General features: G+C 52.8%; 1 protein-coding gene across 1 annotated transcript in view; it reads left to right on the plus strand.

Annotated features, from left to right (window-relative positions):
• Nucleotides 1–209: 209 nt before the first annotated feature.
• The window catches only part of ADAMTS2 (ADAM metallopeptidase with thrombospondin type 1 motif 2), a 247,759-nt gene continuing 227,208 nt past the window's right edge, over nt 210–20,760 (plus strand). The window contains 2 exon segments of the mRNA XM_027096495.1: nt 210–440; nt 1,444–1,838. Coding sequence (XP_026952296.1) covers nt 317–440; nt 1,444–1,838 — 519 coding nt within the window. The 5' untranslated portion in view covers nt 210–316.

A 20,760-nucleotide genomic window follows, 5' to 3' on the forward strand; every position in this document is an offset into this window, starting at 1 on the left:
GGCGGTGGCGGCGGCGGCAGCGGCAGCCGCGCCAAGAAGCGCCGGGTCACCGCAGGCTGAGGCGCCCGCCGTCCCCGCCCTCCCCCTCTCTCGCCTTCTCCCTCCCTCCCGCCTCCCTCTCTCTCTCGCTCCTTCCCTCTCCCCGCCTCCCTCCGCTCTCCCCCGCCCTCCTCTCCGCGCCTCGCCTTCTCCGCCCCGCGCCCTGCGGTGCTGCAGCTGCGGGCGGCTCCAGCTGCCCCCAGATGTGGGCTGGGCGGCGCGCGGGGAACTTTCGCGCCGGCTGCGAGTGCGGGGCCCCGGCTGCGGTCCGGCTGCCATGGATCCGCCGGCGGGAGCCGCTCGCCGCCTGCTCTGCCCCGCGCTGCTGCTGCTACTGCTGCCGCTCCTGCTACCGCCGCTGCCCGCGGACGCCCGGCTCGCCGCCGCCGCCGACCCCCCAGGTAGGTGCGGCGCGGCCCTCACGCTTCGCGACCCCAGTCGGCCGGGCTCCTCCCCGCCCTGTGTGCCTCACCGCCCCCTCCCCAGGCGTCGTCCAGCCTGACTTGGGCAAACTCCGCGCGCCCCGCCCGGGGCCAAGTTGGCCAACTTCGGGGCCGGGTTGGTCGCGCAGGGGGCGCCCTGCGGCGCACCTGGGCGTCTCGGGCTGCGGGGAGCCTCGGAGCGCTCGCGGCTCCCGGGACGCGGAGCGTGGAGACGGAGGGCCGGGAAAGCCCCGCGGCGGAGAGCGCAGCGCCAGCCCCAGCGTGTCCGGGGGAGCCAGGGAGAGGCTGCGCCCCGGCTCGCGTCCGGGGACGCTCGGGAGGAGTCGGGTGCGGAGCGCGCCGCCTTGGGCCCTGAGGATTGGTTGGGGCGACCCGGAGGGGATCCTCGAAGATCTGAGGGACCCTCCTTCACCCTCCCTGCCCTCGGGCACGCGGGGAGGGGGGCCGGCAGCGGGCTAACCCGGAGCTGTACACGGAGGACAGGCCGCCAGTGCCCGGGGGAGCCGAGTCCTCGCCGCTCCGGAGGCGAGCGGTGAGGGCAGTCGGGCGGCGGGGACTGCTGAAGGGGTAGAGGCATACGGGTAGGGGGCCAGCCGGGAATGGCTTCGGAGCAGCCCCACGTACTGCCGAGGACGGTAGGTTCAAGGGGCGGAGGATGCTCTGACCGGGCCGTCCCTTGGGGAACTGCAAGGAGCCGCGGAGCCCCAACCCGGAACGGGGCAGGGTGCAGAGCTCTTGGCTGGGCGGGTTCTAGAGGGGGTCGGCCCGGGGTCGGCGGGGGTCGGGAGTGGCGGCCCTGTTAACGCCCCTTCCCGGTTGGAAGAAGGCTAGTTTCTGGGGGTTGCCTAGCGGAATGCCCTTCCCTTCGCAGTGGGGGAGGGGTTTGTGAGGATGCTGGACTCGGTGGCGGGGCCCTGGGGTTCCCAGGTCTCGACTGGTCTAACGTCCCTTCCCATTGCAGGCTGGCCCCAGGGGCACGGAGCGGAGCGCATCCTGGCGGTGCCGGTGCGCACTGACGCTCAGGGCCTCTTGGTGTCCCACGTGGTGTCGGCGGCGACGGCGCAGGCTGGGGTACGGGCCCGCAGGGCCGCCCCGGTCCAGATCCCGGGTTTCTCTGGAGGCAGCGAGGAGGACCCTGGCGGCCGCCTCTTCTACAATGTCACGGTCTTCGGCCGAGACCTGCACCTGCGGCTGCGGCCCAATGCCCGCCTCGTGGCGCCCGGGGCCACGGTGGAGTGGCAGAGCGAGTCGGGCGCCACCCGCGTGGAGCCCCTGCTTGGGACCTGCCTCTACGTCGGAGACGTGGCCGGCCTGGCTGAAGCCTCCTCTGTTGCCCTCAGCAACTGCGACGGGCTGGTGAGTATGCACTTCTCTCCCTTCTTTCTGTCCATTGCCCTCTCCTAGGCTTTGGAAGCTGTTTATCTGGGAGCCCCCTGGGAGGGCAAGGCCTGTACTGAGGACCTTCTCTGCACCTTTGTGCTTAGGGACCACTGGGTACAGACTGAAGGGGTTGGCTGTAAGGCAAGTTGTTTCAATTGGACAGAGAGGGTGATTTATGCAGAGGGAAGGCCACATTTCCAAAGCACTTATCAAGTAGCAAAGTGTGGTCTCCCTTATGCCTGCAGGCACAGGTCTTCTTCATCTTGCATCCAGGTGCGTGTATATCTCTGTGAGTCCGTGCGTCTGCACATGTGTTTTGGAATGGGTACTAGTATCTGAGTACCTGTGTACTTGTGTGAACATGTGAATGTACCATTGTGTCTTGTCCATGTGTGTATCTGCAGGTTTCTGTTCATTTGTGTGTCCGTGTGTGTTGCTGTGCATTGTGGCATGTGTGACATTTGTGTGGGGGCATGTGTGCTGGCAGTTGGTCTTCTCGTTTCTGTGTGTGCAAGTGGTGCCAGCCTAGGGACCAGGCAGTGGTGCTGAAATACCCAGTTATCCCTCTGCCCCCTGGCTGACCGGGAACCACTGATTTTTATGCTGTGGTTTCCTGTTGGACTTCAGCTGGTTATTTGAAAAGTTGGTTTTCTCTCTCTATTTTGAGCCAAGGGGAGCATTTGGAAATGCAGGCTCTGGTGCCCATGGGAAGGCCCTGAAGGACAGGAGAGGCTGGGGAGTGGGTCCCTTTTGGGACTGCCTGGGCCACTTAATGTGACCAGAGCCCTGGGAAGTTCTCCTGCTTCTGAGGGCCTAGGGGGGCCATGGCCTGGCATAAGGGGTCCTCGGAGGAAGCCTGGATCAATGCTCAGGGAGGAGGCTGACATTGGCGTTGCTCCGTCCGGCCACCCTGAGGCCTGGCACGTGGCAGAAGCCGCTGCAGTTTTCTATTTTGGATTGGGTGTGTGGTGGTCAGACTGGCTGTGCTGGCCAGACATCTGAAGCCGCCCACCATGGGTTCCGCTCTAATTGCTGCTCAGGGGACTCCTACTCTGAGCAAGTGGCCTCTCTCCCAGTCCTGCTGGCCCCTAAGCCCCCTGTCCTCCGTCTCGCCCTGCAGGCTGCAGAGCCAGCAATTACACGGAGCCCCACAACCGCTGGCGTTCTTTTTATGGAGACACAGGAAATGTCACTTGTTGCTTCGGAAAATCACTGCCTTTGGCTGGATTTAGTTAGAACCTGGGTGTACTGCAAACAACTATAAATGTCCTTGGAGGAGTTGGATTAACACGGTGCAGCCCTTTATATCCTTGTTGCCTCTGAGGCTGCCCTGCACCTCATACGTGTGTCTCATTTTACACTGGAGGTGAATTTCCTAAATAAAAGGAAATTGGTGCTGGGGGCTCGGGGGGTGGCCTGGGCTGGGGTGGGGGAGTTGACATGGAGGTAGTCTGTTGCTGGGCCAACTCCTGTGTGCTAAGTAATACTTGATGGAGAGCATTTCAGGGAGGCTTTGTACATGCATCGTTCATTCTGTGATTTGTTTGTTCAGCCAGCACCTCCAAGCGCCATTGTCCACTGTGCTGGTCAGAGATGTAGCTGGCCTGGTGCCCACCTGGGGCACACATGCTCAGCTGATGGGCTGGGGCCCACTCTGGTCAGGGCTTGGAAAACGTGCTCCTGGCGGCTATTTGAAGAATGAGTTGCCGGGGGCAAATGCACCTAGAGAAGAGCACATGCAGAGAAGTACCAGGTGTGTATCGGCTTGGTCAGAACAGGTGCAGTGAGATGTCACGTGTACTGGACACACACCGGCAGAAGTGCAAGACACAGCTGGAGAGAAGACTGGAGTTGGAAGAGGGACTGGCGTCTACCTGAGTGGCCTTGAATGTTGTCAGTGAAAACTGGCCTTGAGATAGTGGGGCAGCATCATTAGTTCTTCTTCTCTTTTTCCTTCTTTCTTTTTCGCGTGTGTGTGTCTGTTCTGATCTTATACCACTTAATTCCTTAGCCCGTTAAGTCCCTCTGTTGGCATCAGTTATAGGCCCACTTGCTAAGGGCCCGGGGTTTAAACATCATGTTTCTGGTCCACAGAGACCCTGTGGGGGAGGATTCTTCATCCCTGGTTTACAGATGGGCAGCTGAGGTTCTGGGAGGTTGAGTGACTTGCCCAAGGCCACACAGCCTGTGGTGGCAGGAGTCTGGCCTGGTTCTGTCCAGCCCCTTCTGCCACGGTGCTCCCAAGTCTGGGTGGGTAGAAGCACCTGAGGTGTAGTAATAGAAGCTGCAATCCCTAGGCACTCCCTCTCAATAGTCATTACAAGGCTACATGCATCTCATCCTCCCAGCAGCCATGCCACACAGTACCCCTTCCTCTGCAGCCCTACTCTTCCTTCATAGATAGTGAAACACACTGAAGCAGGTGTGTCAGGCTGCAGTGTGTGCAGATCCCCAAGGATCTTGTTAAAATTCAGATTCTGAGTCTGTATGTCTGGGGTGGGGTTCAAGGTTCTGCATTTTTAATAAGCTTCCAGGCTTGTGCTCCTGGGCTTTGGGACTGCCCTTTGAGAAGCAAAGCGCTACACCCCCATTGCTGCAAAGGAGTACTACGGGATTACACCACAAGTTTCTGTGGGCAAATGCGGTTCAGTGGACAACTGGTGTGGGAAACGCTGCACCTTTGCTTTCAGCCTGGGAGATTTAAGGAGGCCCACTGGGTTCTCTGAGAAGTTCTGTAATAAAGAAACCTCTTGAACTCCATGTAATGCAGTACTTCCCATGCAGATGGGACCATCAACACCTTCTTTGCAGAACATGTGGAACTAGCCTTCCTGGAAGACGTGTGGAGAAACCATGGAGCAGGGTCACAGCAGGCAGCTGTGGTCTTACAGCTTAAATTTAGATGCTTAGGTGGGACAAGCCTCTCCCAAGAGCCATAGGCCCTTTCAGGCCTATCGTCCTGCTCCTGGCCTGGGACACACATTTGCTCATATACTTGCTTGGTCCCGAATTTGTTTCTCTGCCTTAGAGGAAGGCAGTAGTAGTGGACCGGAGTCTCCTAATCTATTCAGCACGAGGGGATTCTTAGGGTCAGCATCTTTTCAGTCACAAGCGAAGGAAAACTCAAGTCAAATTAGTTTAAACAGAAACGGGCAGTTAGCAGCTCACATAATGGTCAGTCTTTAGGCATGGCTGGATCCAGGTGCTCCTGTCATTAGGACTCTTGCTGTCTCTTGCCTCTGCCTTCTTATGTGTTGGCTTTGTTCTCAGGTGGAGTCCTTCTGTGGTAAGTCAAGGGGCCCCACCGGTGCTGGCTGACATCTTTTTCTGATAATTCCAGCTGAGTCCTGGGTAGCACTCTCTTCAGGCTGGGGCCAGATGCTCCCATGAGAATCAGGACATGAGGTTTGCAGAACCCCATGGATGGAGAGTGTAAGGGGTTCTGCTCCCTATAATGATATGAGGTTGGAACCTGGGTGTGCCAAGGTGAAAATTCTACTAGAATCAGGTAGACGTACAGATTCAGGAAATGCCACATGCTTCATAAGACATACCATATACTTTATTTCCAGAGAGGTTGGTAGGTGTAGTTTCCAGGTTCTTTTACGGTCACTAGACAGGTATTGTTCATCATATTCACAGGGAAAGGTTAACATTTGCCTTTTCACAATGGGTGAGAAAGTAATGCTTAACAAAGGATTCTTGTATATCTCATTGCTATGGAAGAGTTTTCTAGTACCTCTCAGGCCACATGATAGGTGTACTAATTTCACATCATTCTTACATGCTCATTAAAAACCCAATGAGAAGCCTGTTGACATAAAAAGTAATAACAGAACTTCACAGTTCACTGTGTCCTTATTATGTGCCAGGCTTTCTTCTGAGCACCTTATGCTGTATCACCTTGATTAATCCTCACAACACCCTATGGTATATGCTGATATTATCCCATTTTACAGATGAATAAACCGAGATAGCTTACTTCAAGCTTTGCGGTCTGTATTTAAACGCATGTCTGTTTGGTTCCAAGCCCAGCTCACTACATGTTATTGCATTTTTTGCACACCAACAAAAAGAATAAAAATGAAGAAATGCATTTCTTTAAAACATTTCTAGTCAACTCCTGGAGACCTTCTCAGTCAGCGGCATTGACTGTTGTCAGTGTCAGTGAGTGGGAGCTGAGAGCAGGTCTGGTGGCCAAGTGGCTTGGTGACTTGGCGCTGACTTGCTCTGGACTGCAGCTCCTTTCAGGTGGCCTGAGTCCTCATGGCTAGGTGATGGCAGTGGGGACTCCAGTAGGATGGAAGCACCCAGCCATACCTCTGTCTCCTTCATGCAGTGCAGCTCAGGGGACCTCTCTGGCCTGATGTTTCTAGTTGGCAAGGCCATTGGTGGAAGAGTCCATGGGCTGGGCAGTGACTCTGTGAGGCAGGCTCAAGGGTTGCTGCCTTGTGGGCTGGCGCTCCCCTGCTAGGCTGCCATCCTGGCCAGGCACCTGCTCTGTATAGTCTTGATGGGCATTAAAAGTCACTAAGGGCCACAGAGAGAAGTCATTTCCTGGACTAAGGGACTGAATTAATTGAGTTTCATTTCTCCTAGAAAGGCTGCTATCTTTTAGGCCACACACTGGGCTCCAGCTGGTTCAGGTGCTGGAATGTGGAGGGCAGGTGCAGCAGGCTTGAGCTGCAGGGCTGGGGGTGAGAGGTATGTGGGACTTGCAACTGCCCTTTGTAGGGTCTTCCTACCTTTCACCTTGCCTTGGCACTGCCTGGAGGGCAATGGGAAGGTCTCAGGAACACCAAAGAGGGGCTGCGGGAACGTCCAGGTTCCCTGGGTGTTGGGGCTGCTCAGATCAGAGGAGCAGAGGTACCTGCTTGGCCCCTGTTCTTGGCAGTCTACACAGCTGCCCAGGGTGGTCTCAGCCTCCTCCATGGCTTATTATTCTCCTTGTTGTTTAAGACTCATTCAGTTTAAGTGGCAGAAAACCAATTTGGATGAAACAAACAAGGGATGTCATGGGCCCAATTATCCTTGGGGTCCTAAGGAGTTCCAGCTTCAGGCGTGGCTGGATCTAGCGGATTCAGGGCTGCTTTTAGAACATGCTTTCTGCCTTTCAGCTCTGTCAGTGTCTGTGTTCATCTCAGGATGGCTCTCCCCATGTGGGGTCCACCAGCAGCTCCTGGCTTAACTTGTCTTCCACGGTAGCAATGTCTTGGAAATGGAGAGCACTCCTTTTTGGATGGTTCTTGCTAGAGTCCTGGAGAGGGTTCTGTTGGGTCCTACTTAGGTTATAGGCCCACCTTTAAATCAATCACTGTGATGTGGGCCTGGCCAGAGTCTCTTGCCCCTCTTTGGGGTTGAGAGTGAGGGTCAGGTCCCCAAACTCTGGAATGGATTGGGGTTTTATCATAAAAGCAAGAGGAAGGACCAGTGTGCTGGGCTGCCACTCTCCACCCAGACTTCAAGCCCTGCATCTGGCCCGAATCTCTTTCTGTGCTCCAGACTTGCCTGCCCAGCTGCCTTGGGGGCTCTTTCCCTGAGTGACCCCATGCTTCTGAAATGGAACACAGGTCTCTCTACTCTCTTCCAGACCTCACCCTTCACTTGGGCAGGAATCCCAGGATCGCCCTTCCCCTCCCACTCCATGACTGCCACATCCAGCCAGTCATCGTCCTAGACATATCCGGACGTCATCCCAGTTCCCATCTTTCCACCACACTTAACTCCAAGCCCCGACTTCTGCCCATGTGATCCTTAGCCACTCCAAATTGGAGCAACTCTTTCCCACCACAGCTGCCAGACTGATTTTTGTCACTCCTTTGCTTAAGACCTTTCTTAAGTGGTGGTCTTAAGTCTTTCTTAAGTGGTGGTCTTAAGTGGTTCTTATTGCCCTTAAAAAAAATCCAAACCCAGAAAAAAAAATTCAAAACCACTGGCCTGACATACAAGGCCTTTCATGACCTGACCCAGTAGCCTTCAGCCTCATCTGTCACTGTGTCCCGCCTCATGCCTGTGCTCCAGTCACATCAAGCTTTCAGTTTCTCCACCACTGGACACTCCCATCCTAGGGTCTTTGCACAGGCTGTGCCCTCGCCTGGACCACTCTTATCCCTCCCTCTTTACCTGGCTCACTCTGTAGGGCTCAGCTAAATGGCACTTCATCCAGGAAGCTGTCCTGGACATTCACATGCCACGTTGTACCCCATGCTTCTTCGGTAACTTGTACTATGAGCAACTTGTACCTGGGCCCAGAGGGCCATGCTGCACCTGGGTGGAGCTCAGCTAGGGGCCATGAAATGAGTGTGCCTGGGGAGTGGGGGCTGGAAGCCTGTGAAGTTCCTTGCCCCCTAAGACCCTGTGCCCCATGCCCAGGGGTGGCCCACCTCTCCTTGTATGCTTTGCTGCAGACCCCAGAATGTCCACACTCAGTGGGGTAGGCCCCCTTGGAGAACGGCCAAAAGCTCTGCTTCCTTTCCCGCAGGAAAGCACTTGTGCACACGTGTGGTTTTGCACAGTTTTCTTGCCCCCACTTTGGGGTTCATGAAACGTGAGTTCAAAACCCGTGGTCTAAATGAAACTAAGTAAGGAGGGAAGCCCCTCTGGGCCTGTTTGGAGGAGGGTTGGAGGTGGTGAAGAGACCTTGGACTGGGCTCTGGCAGGTCATCATGCAACTCTGGGCAAATACTCCCACCATGAGCCTCGGTTTGTCCAGTGACAAGTGGGGCTGCATCAATTATTTCTGAGACCCTTCTAGGGCAACTCTGGGTTTCTTAGGGGCCAAATGGGGACCAGTTGAGGGATCGGGCTGATGGAGAGGTGGGGACCCTGGCTAGTCTATGCCCTGCCTCCCTTGATAGATTGTTGGCCCTCAGGAGCACGGGCTCCTTGCTGCCGGACCTATGGATGTTTCTTCAGAGAAGCTGCATTTCTGAGTCGGTTGATATCACGTGGGCAAATGACTCCAGTGTGAATCCAGTGAGCTCTGAGGTCCCCTGACTGGGCCTCCAGAGGCATATGTGGAAATGTTGAGAGCTATGCTGGCAGCAGGATCATTAGATGGGCCTGGGCTCCCTGAAGGCAGGGGCTGTCTTCGAGAACTTGCTGAGAACCCAGCCTTACTTCATCACAGCTACCCCATGCCCTCTTCTGGGGCATCCACAACCTCCTGTCTGGCCTCCTCACCACTTCTCACTGAGTGCCATTTGGCGGGAGGGAAGCGGCTTCCCAGGGGCTCTTCCCTGCTGGGACTGGGGAGGGATGTGCACTGACCTGTGGCTGCCATGGTGGAGGCTGGCTTGTCAGGAGTTTGTGCTAGGGATGGCAGAGCAGCAGCCCACGGCCCCTGCCCACCTCATGGTGGCCCCTCAGAATGGTGTAGGCATGTCTGTGGTCTGAAACCCAGACTCAGCAGGCTTCAGCAAATATGGCACCTGAAGGCACTTACAGTTGTCCAAATCTTAGAGACAGGGGGTAGAGTGGAGGTTGTCAGGGGCTGAAGGAAGGAGATGGGGCGTTGTTGTTTCGTGGATACAGAACTTCAGTTTTACAAGAAGGAAAGAGTTCTGGAGATAGATGGTGGTGATCGTTGCACAACATTATGAATATATTTAATACCACTGAATTGTACACTTAAAAGTGGTTAAGATGGTAAATTTTATGTTATACGTTTTTATTTTATTTTTAATATTTATTTATTTGGTTGTGCCGGGTTTTAGTTGCGGCTCGTGGGCTCCTTAGTTGTGGCTCACTGGCTCCTTAGTTGTAGTACGTGACTCCTTAGTTGTGGCAGGTAGGCTCCTTAGTTGTGGCTCGTCGGCTCCTTAGTTGTGGCATGCAAACTCTTAGTTGCGGCATGCCTGTGGGATCTAGTTCCCTGCCCAGGGATTGAACCCAGGCCCCCTGCATTGGAAACGCGGAGTCTTATCCACTGCACCACCAGGGAAGTCCCTGTTATATGTATTTTACCACACACACACAAAAGGCATCTGAGGACTGGTGGGATTGGGTAGGTAATTCAGGGGTGGGGTGGTGCCCCTGCTCGCCCAGCTCCCTCTCCCCAGTGTGACTCTGTTCCTTGGTGGACCATTGGCTGTAGTTGCACCCACACCCTCACATTCCCCAGGTATAACCAGGTGCAAAAGGGAAACAGACTACTTTTTGGAGGTTCCTGCTACAGTTCTGACTTCACTCTGAATGGACAGGCTTAGGTCATGGGACCTTTCCATAGCCAATCACTGTGGCCCAGCAATGCACAGTGCAGGAGCATAGTGAAGCCTGACTAGACCCCTCATGAAGGCCAGCATAGCTGGTCACCGATCTCTGAGCCTCAGCCCAAGGAGGCCAGCTCTTTCTGGACCGTCTTCTGTCACATTGCCATCCCTGCCCTGACTCCACTGCCTGGTTGTGTGTTTATGACATTGGTTCCCGAGTGTAAGGATGCTGCTCCTTCAGGTGTTGGCAGGTTTCAGGTTTCCCCTGCCTGATGGCCAGCCTTGACTGCCTATCCCCCCATATCCCCAGCACTTAGTGAGTGAGGAGTGACCCAGCATCAGCTGGGAGGCGGGGGAAGGCTGGGTCTTCACCCAGGCCTGCTGTGAGGACCACAAATGCCACAACCTGCGTGAGTAGAGAAGTCATCGAAGGGCTCATCTGCTCTGAGCCACAGGGATGCCCCCTGCCCCCCCCACCATGGCCTGGTGTGTCCACTCAGCATAGAGGATGGCTTTGCTGTGTGGTGGCCTGAGCTGTGGCCTGGGCCTCCTCATTCTGGTCTCTGAGATCTGTAGGGTCAAGTGTGCATGGGGCCTCTCTTGGGACCATGGGTCTGTACTGGCAGGCAGATGTGTCCTTGCTTATCCCTACTGCCCTCCTGCACTCGGGCAGGCTGGGGGGTTTTGTGTTGCTGCCAGAACACAGCAGGCTGCTGGTGTGTGTGAATGTGTGTGCATGTTCCTATACACGGGATGTGTGTGTATATGTATGTGGAAATGTGTGCATGTGTATGCATATCTGTATGAGTATGATGTGTGTGCATGTGAGTGTGTGTGGGTATCTGTGCGTGTGCCTGTGTGCATTTAAGTAAGCATGTGTGCGAGTGTGTGTATTCAAGTGTGAGTGTGCATGTGTGGTCATGTATGTTCTTGGCAGGGGTTTCCTGCAGGGGAGGGGACTGAGGTGGGATGGAGGTACTTAGGGGACGACTCCAGCCCCCTGAATCTTGGTGCCACCTTGAGCCCCCCCTCCCCACAGTGGCAGGCATTCTGGAATGGGAGGGCCCAGGTAGGAACCTCTCGCTCTGCTGCCTATGTTTCATATTAAATGTCAGCTGTCCATTGGGTCTGCTGTGCTGCCATTAATATGGAGCAGTTATTACTGAGCCTGGAGCCGGCTCCTCAGGCTGATGCGTGAATTTCAGTTACACTGCATGTCTACTCCAGGGCCTGTGGAGAGGGGCACACAGCTTCTGCTCCGAGGCAGAGGAAACCCTAGCATCTAGGACCAAGGCTCAGGCAGGCTCTGCACTGCCCTACCCTGCCCCTTACATTTCAGTGTTCGCCATGGTGAGCAGTGGACTTATTGTGGGCTGGAGGCTGCCATGTCACATGGTCAGCTTTTCCCTGCGCAGCTGGGCAGCCTGGACAAGGGCCACAAACACTGCCAAACATCAGTTCCTTGGATTGCCAACCTCACTGGGCTTTGGAAGGGTGGGTGCACTTAGCCCAGGCCCCGGGTTTGGGAAGTGTTGGCCGTTCCTGTGTTTCATTGCATCTAAGGTGCCATCAATTATAGGGCGCCACAAGAAAGAGGGGACACTCCCAACTAAACCACACCACTGCACCTTAACCGTAGTCCCGTGAGGCGTAGGCATCAGCCACCCGCCTCTAGTTGCTCTGAGTGGTGGGCTGTTTTTCCTGTCTTGCTCACTTTGCTTACTTAGTGTGTGACTGGCTTCGTCCACTTCTGGGTGTCTTCCTCTCTTTGGCAAAGGAATGAGGTTGCAGTCCTTCCTCCAGGGACATTTCTCATGGATGCCAAAGCTACACACTCTGTTGTCTCCGTGCCTTTCTGCATACACTGTAATTTTTTACATCACAGTGTGACTTCTTGAAGACATTTTGGGTGGGAAGGGTCTCAACACAAGAAATGCTGACCCTACAAGTAACTCAAGCGAAGTAACGGCAGTACGAAACACCGTGGCAGAGTTGGTGTGTGCCAGGCAATGCCAGCCACCCCATGGCTGCTGCCAGCTGCTGGCAGTGATAAGACCCATTGATTTCATCCTGAGTTTAGATGTGGTAAATGTGAAAAATGGGTGTCTTAGAGTCCCAGACACATAGTTTTATTATTATGATGATGTTACAAGTGATTTCAGGACCTAAGAGCTGGCACGTAATTCCCATGCTGGGGAAGCAGGGCAGCGGCAGAGACTGGGCTGTTCAAACTGGAGGGACAAGCCCTTGCCAGCTCTGTGAGCAGAACATTCAAAGATTTATCTTTGAGGGACTTCCCTGATGGGACGCGGGTTCGATCCCTGGTCGGGGAACTAAGATCCCACATGCCACGGGGCAACTAAACCCGCGCACCACAAAGAGGATCCCGCGTGCTGCAACGAGGATCCTGCGTGCCGCAATGAGGATCCCGCGTGCCGCAACAAGGATCCCACGTGCCGCAACTAACACATGGCACAGCCAAACAATAAAAACGACAACAAGAAAAGATTCATCTTTGAGCCTGGATATTTCTCCTTTGAAGACAGGGATTGGAACCACATGGCAAATAAGGTGTATTTATGTTTCACACAAGGTATGTCTAAGGCTCAGCGGTGGCCAGTCTGATTGACACAGAGCTTCTGGAGGTATGATAGAAACTGGCTCAAGAGCTGTGAGTATGTATAAGTTTTTAAATGAATTATGCCACATACTGTCTCCAGTCAGTTGCAAATGAAACCTCAGGTCTGATATCACAGATAAATTCTTTTTTTCTTTCATCCTCTTCTTGTACCAGTACTGAATTCTGTTCATTATAAGAGCTTTAAAGCTCTAATATCTAAAGTACTGGCTACTTGACAGCTGTGCTGTTCACTACTATGGTAGCTACAAGCCACTTGAAGCTGTTGGCTATTTGAGATGTGGCTGGTCTGAACTGAGAGGTGCTCTTGAGTGTAAAATATACTCCAGAATTCAAAGACTTAGTACCCAAAAAAAGAATAAATAAAATATCTAATTGATAAATTTAAAGTATTGATTACAGGTTAAAATAATAATAGATTGGATGTATTGGGTTAAGTAAAATATATTGCCGAAATTAATTTCACCTTTTTTTTTTAACATGGCTACATGTGACATTCTTATTACATTTCTGCTGGATACTGCTGCTTTGAAACATCTGGCTGGATACTCCCCATTTCGCTGTTATTCTTTTGCAAAATTTTCTTGGCTGGTCACATCTGTTTATTTTTTCAATTGAATTTTAGAATTGTTTTGTCAGGTTAGAAAAATCCCTTGTGAATTTGATTGACATTAAATTAAACTTAGAAACCAATTAAAGGAGGAATGGACAAAATTTGTAGTATTTACCAGGAACATGGTGTGTTTTTCGATCGATTTAATTCTGCTTTGATGTTGCTTAGTAAAGTATTAAACATTTTTTATATGGGTCACCTATTGTTTTAAATCACGGCCATTTCAAGGATTTTTTTCTTTTTGCCATTGTGAATTGAATCATTTCCATCTATCACTGGTATACAGGATGGCTATTGATTTTTATATAATTATCTTTTATCAGGATGCTTGATTGAACTCATTAATTTTTTTGTTTTGAACTCATTAATTCTAATACATCTTTGTGAATTCCCTTGGGTTTTCTGTGTATACAGTTGTACTGTCTGTAGACTATGGTAATTCTGGAGGCTCATTTTCAATCTGTGCCATCTAGAACCTTTGGAGTAACGTTAAGTAACAGCAGCGGCTTTGCGTATCCCTTTCTGCACCTGACTCTGATGGGGACACCCCTGGCGTTTCTCTGCTTGCTCGTGGACTAAGATGGATTTCATGCGAAGGCAGTATCCTTTGAATTCTAGTTTTCATCAGCAAAGGAGCTGAAATCTAGATAAAATATGTCTAACCCTCACACTGCCACCACCCTCCTTAAAGGCTAAAGGCATTGCAGCTCCCAGGGGCTGTGTCTTCTGCTGTCCTGGACCTCAGAGCTGTTGCCAGTTCTCCTCAGTTGCAAGCTTGCTGGCCCAGAATACAAGCCAGCCCCTGTGTACAGCTGTCAGCCACTCACAGGAAGCGTTTGTGGGGTGTGGGGAGCTTTGCCGAGGAAGGTGGAGGAGGCTGCACCGCCCAGCCGTGCAGGTGGTTCCCTGTAGAACAGGGACAGGTTCTTAGAAAGCCCATCTGTGGGGGAATTGTCATTTTGAAGGCAGGTTCCCCTCCTCTCAGTGATGTCTCTCCCATCCTCCAATTTCTCTGGGGCAAGCCTCCTGGCTTCTCCTCTCCTGAGTCTTACAGAAGACTTTGTCCCCCTTTCTGAGTCACTGGTACCTGCCGACCCAGGCCCCCTACGTCCCGCTGTTACCTTTATTCCCACATGCTTCTAGAAGGTCTTTTTCCAAAGACTGTTGCCCCCTAGAGGAAATCTGTGGCCTGTAAAAATAAATTTGTTTTCCATCATGTTATCTGTCTGCCCACAGACAGGCATGGGTTTTGGGCAGCTTTGAACAATGCCTGTGCCTAGGTCTCACCCTGAGAGATTCTGACTCATCAGACCTGGGCAGGACCTGGGGGTCAGGAGGTGTGAGGACAGAACCAGGTTCAGGACCCTGCACTTCTTTTGCTGGCCTGTGACCCGCAGTTTCCCTACTTGCGATGCCACCTGCCTCAGAGGGCGTCTGTCTGTGAGGGAGTGACAGGGAATGAGGCTGGCTGGCCTCAGTCCAAAGGAATGTCGTGGGGAGATTGGGGCGAAAGGAGATGATGGCCAAGAGGGACGGCCAGGCCTCCAGGTGGCCTGGGACCAGGGGAGCTGCCTTTGGGGTGGTGGCTCCTGACCCTCTCTGCCCTGGGTCCCTCACCTAGGAATTCAGAGGGAGGACACCCTGCCTTTCATGGCCATTCCAAAGGCTGGCTCTGCACGCTGCAGGCACGTGGAACTCAGTGGACACTGATGCCACAGATCCTGTCAGCAGGGTAGGCACAGGGACGTCCTGCTCCTTGAAGCCCCCCCAACCAGACCGCAGGCCCTATGAGGCTCCCAACCTTATCCCCTCCCTTCTGCTCCCTGCACCCGCCGGCTGGCCATTAGCCACTGGCCTGAGCTCACTAGCTCCAAGCTGGGGTCTGGGCATCCGGGTGTGTGGGTCCATCACAGCCTGGAGTGGCTTGTCTGAGACCCGCATGCACAGAGCAAGGAGAGGTCCTGGCTCCGGGCTCAGCTCAGCTGACAGAGGGCGGACCTGTGTCTCCTGAGCAGCTACCAAACAGGGAGAGGTGGAGGGTCTGGGGGTAGTGCTGGATCCTGGCTCAAAGGCCCCTGGCATCCCTTCTCTCCCTCTCTCTTCCCCGCCTTACCCTTCCCTCCCCTCCCCTCTTGTCCCTTGCTTCCCCTCTGTCTCTTTCTCTCTTCCCCCATCTTCCCCTTCACTCCTCACTCCACCCCTCCCTCCCTCCTTTTTTCTCCCCTCTTCTCTTTCCTCCCTTCTTTCCACTCCCTCCCTCCCCCTCCCTTCCTTTCCCTCCTCCCTCTGTCCTCCCCTTCTTTCCCAGAGTAAGGGGAGCCCCCTTCGTCACCCTGGATGACCCTTCCTGGGTGACCTTCCTGGGCAGTGGGCTCTTCATCGCTGGCCTCAGGCTGGCCTGCATTGTCCTATTTACAGTCACCTCCTGTGATGCTCACAAGCTCCCACCGGCATCAGGCACACTCAGGGAAGGCGACATTATCCCGCCGTACTTGGAGGAAAGCAGGGCTCAGAGAGGCGGGCAATGACCTAGCTCAGGTCACACAAAGTGCAGAGCCTGGGCTCCTTCTGCTGTACTTGGAGCTCTGGATCCAGCCCCTGTGATCCTCAGAGGTGCACATCACCCCCGCCCCCCCCCCCCCCAACACCATCCACACAAACAGGGTTAATTGCAACCGGGGGAGGGCTGAGTTCTTGGTGCACTTCCCAGCAAATGAGGTCAAGGCCTTGCTCTGCCTTGCTGGAGCAGCCCCCACTTCAGATAGTGTGGCCTGGCCTTTGGGTGCCATCTTTCCTGCCAGGGTGCCCAGGCCCTTGCTGACTGCGTCCTTACTAGGGAGGCTGGTCAGACCAAGCTGTGTTCCTGCCCCAGGGGTGCCATAGAAGGTTGTGCAGGTGGTGTCCTGCACAAGGGCATCCGGGCAAGGGGACGAATGAGGTTGGCTTCTGCTCAGTGTCTGGAGTAGAAGGCAGAGGGTGGCCAAAGCTGAGTGGTGGACACCAGAGGGACAGGAAGGGTGTGCCAGACATCTGCCCCCACCATCAATGTCACTGGAGTTGCTGCATTCTTCTCTCTGAGGAGCCCCTGGGTCTGCAGGATTTGGAGTACAAGAACCAAAGCCAGGGCCAGTCGCAGGGGGCTGCTCTCTGTGGATGATGGCTCTGGTGACCTGGGTGGATATTCTGGGACTGGGCATGATGGGGGAGGGCAGATGGTAGGCTCTGTCCAGGGGTCAGCTTGTCCAGCTTGGGGGCAGGGTCCTCGAAGTCCTCCCCAACCTGAAGGTGCTCCTTGGTTCCAGTGGAATGAGCTCGGCTCCTGAGTACAGGGGTTGGGCTGGGCCCCTCGGCCCTGGGCATTTGCTTTGGGTTAATTATATGGGTGTGGGTATGATCCTTCCTATTGTTGCTGAAACTTGTATTTCTGTGATAACTGGTGGTTGCTCCTCACTAACCCCCTCCCCCCTCCCCCCCCCCTCACATGCCTTTTCCTCTTCTGAAGCTGGCTGGTCCTCCTTGGGGCTAAACATTAACCCTTTGTTATCTTGGGCAGATTTATATTCATGAAGTTTCCTTTCTTATTTTACCTTGATGACTTTCATTTCTTCTGGTCAACTCTGCCAGCCCCTTCCTGTTGATTTCTTCTGTTTATTTAAGCTGTAGAATATAATCAGCCTTTCAAAGAAGTGCTTCAGAGTTTTTGATTTTTTTCTGATTTGAATTTAAAATATTTAACTTCTTTAATTCCAGTGAAGTGTGTTTCCTGTACTGTATAAGGTATTGGTTTTAAGTATTTATTTTTTCTAAATTGCCTCTCTGGGGTCTCAGCACCATTCATTTACTAATTCACCCTTCCTCCTGACTTTGGGGTGCATATTCCCTATCTATGAGGTTCATGGAAGTGATCTGGCTTATTTCTGGCCTTTCTGCTCTTCTTCTTGCAACAGGACTAGGGTCTTTTAATTACTTTTGCTTAACAATATGTTGTGATACCTAATAGGGCAAGTATCACCATCGTGGTGCTTTGTGACCACCTAGAGGGGTGGGATAGGAAGGGTGGGAGGGAGGGAGACACAAGAGGGAAGAGATATGGGAACATATGTATATGTATAACTGATTCACTTTGTTATAAAGCAGAAACTAACACACCATTGTAAAGCAATTATACTCCAATAAAGATGTTAAAAAAAATGGCTATTTTTGTCCATTTTTCAAATGGATTTTGGGTTTGTTTTCTTATGGTTTTAAACAATATCATAAAAGGATCTTTATTTTGGATGATATTGCATGCTTAAATTAGTGTCCAGCATGCAGCAGGGCCTCAGCAAATCTTTACTGAACAAGTGAATGACATCTTCATGATGGTTAATTTTCTCAGGGAAATAACATTAATTCAAATCTTTTAAAATATATCCCTTATTTACTACCAAGAGTTAGAATTTTATTGCCATTGTGAACAGGATCTTTTCCATTATATTTTATAGTAGGTTATTATAGATGTCTAGGAACATTTTTAATCTAAGATACAGCAGGTGATCCTTTACTCAGAATAGCTGGGACCTACTTGTTCCAGATTAATAATATTCTCAGAGTTTAGACACTTTCATTCCCAAAGAGCCAACGGAAATAAAAACAGCATGTGAGTACAAATTATATATGCATTTACACAATTGCAGCTAAACACACAACAGCCATTGTTGACCTACCAAACTCAAGCTCCATCAGGCCTCACTGGTTCCTTCTCATTTGCTCCCAATGACTTGAATCTTCCTCTTGCACTTCAGCAAAATCAATCTTCCATTATCATAGTGGCACAGATGCAAAACGTGGATAATCACAAAAAATCCTTTTAAAATAAATCTCTCGATTGGATGTTTCCCATGTTTGCACTCTAGATATGCAAGTTTCCATATTTATTTCGCATCTAGGCATTTTCATGAACTTCCATATTATTATGTTTGTCCTTTTTGGTGGATTATTTTTGCAGGAGAGGATTTTCTAAGTATGCAGTTATTTCTGCAATTCATAATATTTTCGCATCTTTTTCAATATTTATTCATTTTATGTCTTATTACGTTGGTTAGAGTATAAAATTGAATTTTAGTAATTTTGTGTGGGAGCCACAACCATGTCTTCAGATCACCTGGCCTGCCGCCATCTACGGGAGAGCAGGACCAGGTCCTGCTTCTCTTTCTGCGAATGCTGCAGACAGTGGACCTAAAGTGGACAAGTCTGGGTGGAAGTGATCTCCCGTCTTCACTTACCCTTGGTGGAGCAACTTTTCTTTTCCTGGTCTGTTGCATCAAGTAGAGCTTGAGCATAGAACATGGACGTGTGGTGGTTTTGCGGGGGATGAGTAGCAGTGACTGGTGGGCCCCCATTAGGCCCACCATTAGGTCAGGGAGTCTCTCTCAGCCCAGTGTGGCCTGTTAGGTGTCCCCTACAGCCAAGGAGCTGTGCACCCGGGCAGAATTGTTTGCAGGGCTGGCAGGAAAATGACTGTCTTTGAAAGACTGTCCTGAGTTTCAGCTGGGGAAGTGGTTCAGTGAGACACTTTCAGGGGAGGGCTGGCAGGTAGATCCAGATGTATAACCTGAAACTCTGAAGGGAATGAATGAATCTGAACTTTGAAACCCTGTTTTGAGTCCCTGCCTTGCCCCTTAGCAGTGTAATAATTTCTGAACTTCAGTGTTCTCATCGTGCAGGGCGGAGTTTGCAAACTGGCGGGCTGTGTGCCATGTCCACCCACAGATGAGTTTTGTTTGGCCTTCCCAGTGTTTGACAAATTTCTCACAGAGCTCCAGATTTCCAGTTTCTCTGGAGGACCTGGGAGAGCTGTTAGGCCTGTATTCCAGAGGGCTGGAACTGAGCAGGGCCAGAGCCCTCCAGAGGGATCTCACAGCCTCAGCACCACGCTCTCTGCTGCCCACTGTGGTCCCCCCCCCCCCCCCCGCCCACCGCCCCCCGCCCTCCCGCCTCAGTCACTATCATTTCCTGCGTGGGCCTTGTGTCGGCACCTGAGCATTTCTCTTATGCTGCGGTGGATGCCGGAGTGGTTCTGCGGCTGGTCGTCTCTTCCTCCCACCTCTGTCTCAGGATTTCGGCTTACAGACCATTGTCTCTGTGTGAGGCCCAGTGCGCTAGTCAGATGCGGTCCCGCCCCATGTTTGATTCTGGCTCCCTCATTCGCAGAGCCTCCTATTTCTCATCTGTGAAAGGTAAATTTGATGGCAGCAAACAGTCTGGTGGGTTATTATGAGGATTCAGTGAAGTGAGGCCCACGGCTGGCACTTAGTAGCGAATGGCCCTTGTTACTACGAGGTAGTATTTTCCTTATGGTGCTGTTAGGAGGAACCAAAGTGTGAAAGTACTTGGAGACGCATGAAGTGCAGTGCAGATATTCATCACTTCTGAGTGCTCCGTGGGCTGGGCTTGGGCTGGGTGGGCGGAGTGGGGAGGCAGGGCTGGGGGCCGGCAGGCCCCTGGGTAGGATGCTCTCCCTGCCCCAGGCCATAACCAGCCTGGGACGGTTATGTTGCCAGATGAGGCCGTGACTATTCTGAAATGGAATTCCTGGGTTAGAATAAGGAGAACAGATGTTTACTGGACGAGGCCAAGAGCCGCTGACATCACTGAGAGCCCGTCAGGACACAGACTGCAGCCCAGTATCCTCCGTGCCTTCCTGCCGACACAGCATTCCTGGGGCAGCTGCCAGGGCTGGGGGTGGACACACACACACACACACACACACACACACACACACACCCACGCACACACACCCCCCAAATCCTCCCCACCTGAATACAATTAGCCAGGATGTGGGAAAGATTTCCAGCCTGGAAGGAGAGAAGACTGTCTTGTTGGCAGGCAGACTGGGGAGGGGAAATTCAGGGCAGGTTGGTGAGTAGACTCTGTAAGACAGAGGAGCAGGTTTTGGGGGTGAAGAGCTGTCTGGAGCCACTGGACAGGGAAGGGGGGGACATGTCCTTTCCTCCCACCATCCCCTGAGGGGGAGAGCCTGTCCCCTAATTTCTTCTTTGGACGTGAATCTGGAGGGTGTGACTGAGAGGCTGAGCCGTCGCTCCTGTGCTTTCACCAACACCTGTGCAGCTGGTGCTGCTGCCCTGTCCCTTCCAGAAGGCCATCCCCAGGTCCAGACCCCTGCCACTGCAAGTACAGAAAACCCAGTGTGAACCAACTCAGGCCAGAAGGGGATGCTCAGGCCTTCTGCCCTGTTTCAGCTCCACTTCCCTCCTCCTTGGCTTGGCCTCAGCAGGCTCTCCCCAGAAAGGAGCTGCAGGCTCACCTTGCACCAACTGCCGGCCCAGCAGAAAGACCTTCTTTTCTCCTGGGGTTTCAGCAAGCATCCTGAGTCTGGTTCTTATTGGCTTAGGCTAGGTCATGAGTCAAGCTTTGAGCAATCACTGTGGCCAGGGC

The sequence above is a fragment of the Aethalodelphis obliquidens genome, unplaced genomic scaffold (genome assembly GCF_003676395.1).
Source record: "Aethalodelphis obliquidens isolate GAN/ISIS:26980383/991018 unplaced genomic scaffold, ASM367639v1 scaffold102, whole genome shotgun sequence".
Classification (NCBI taxonomy): Eukaryota; Metazoa; Chordata; class Mammalia; order Artiodactyla; family Delphinidae; genus Aethalodelphis; species Aethalodelphis obliquidens.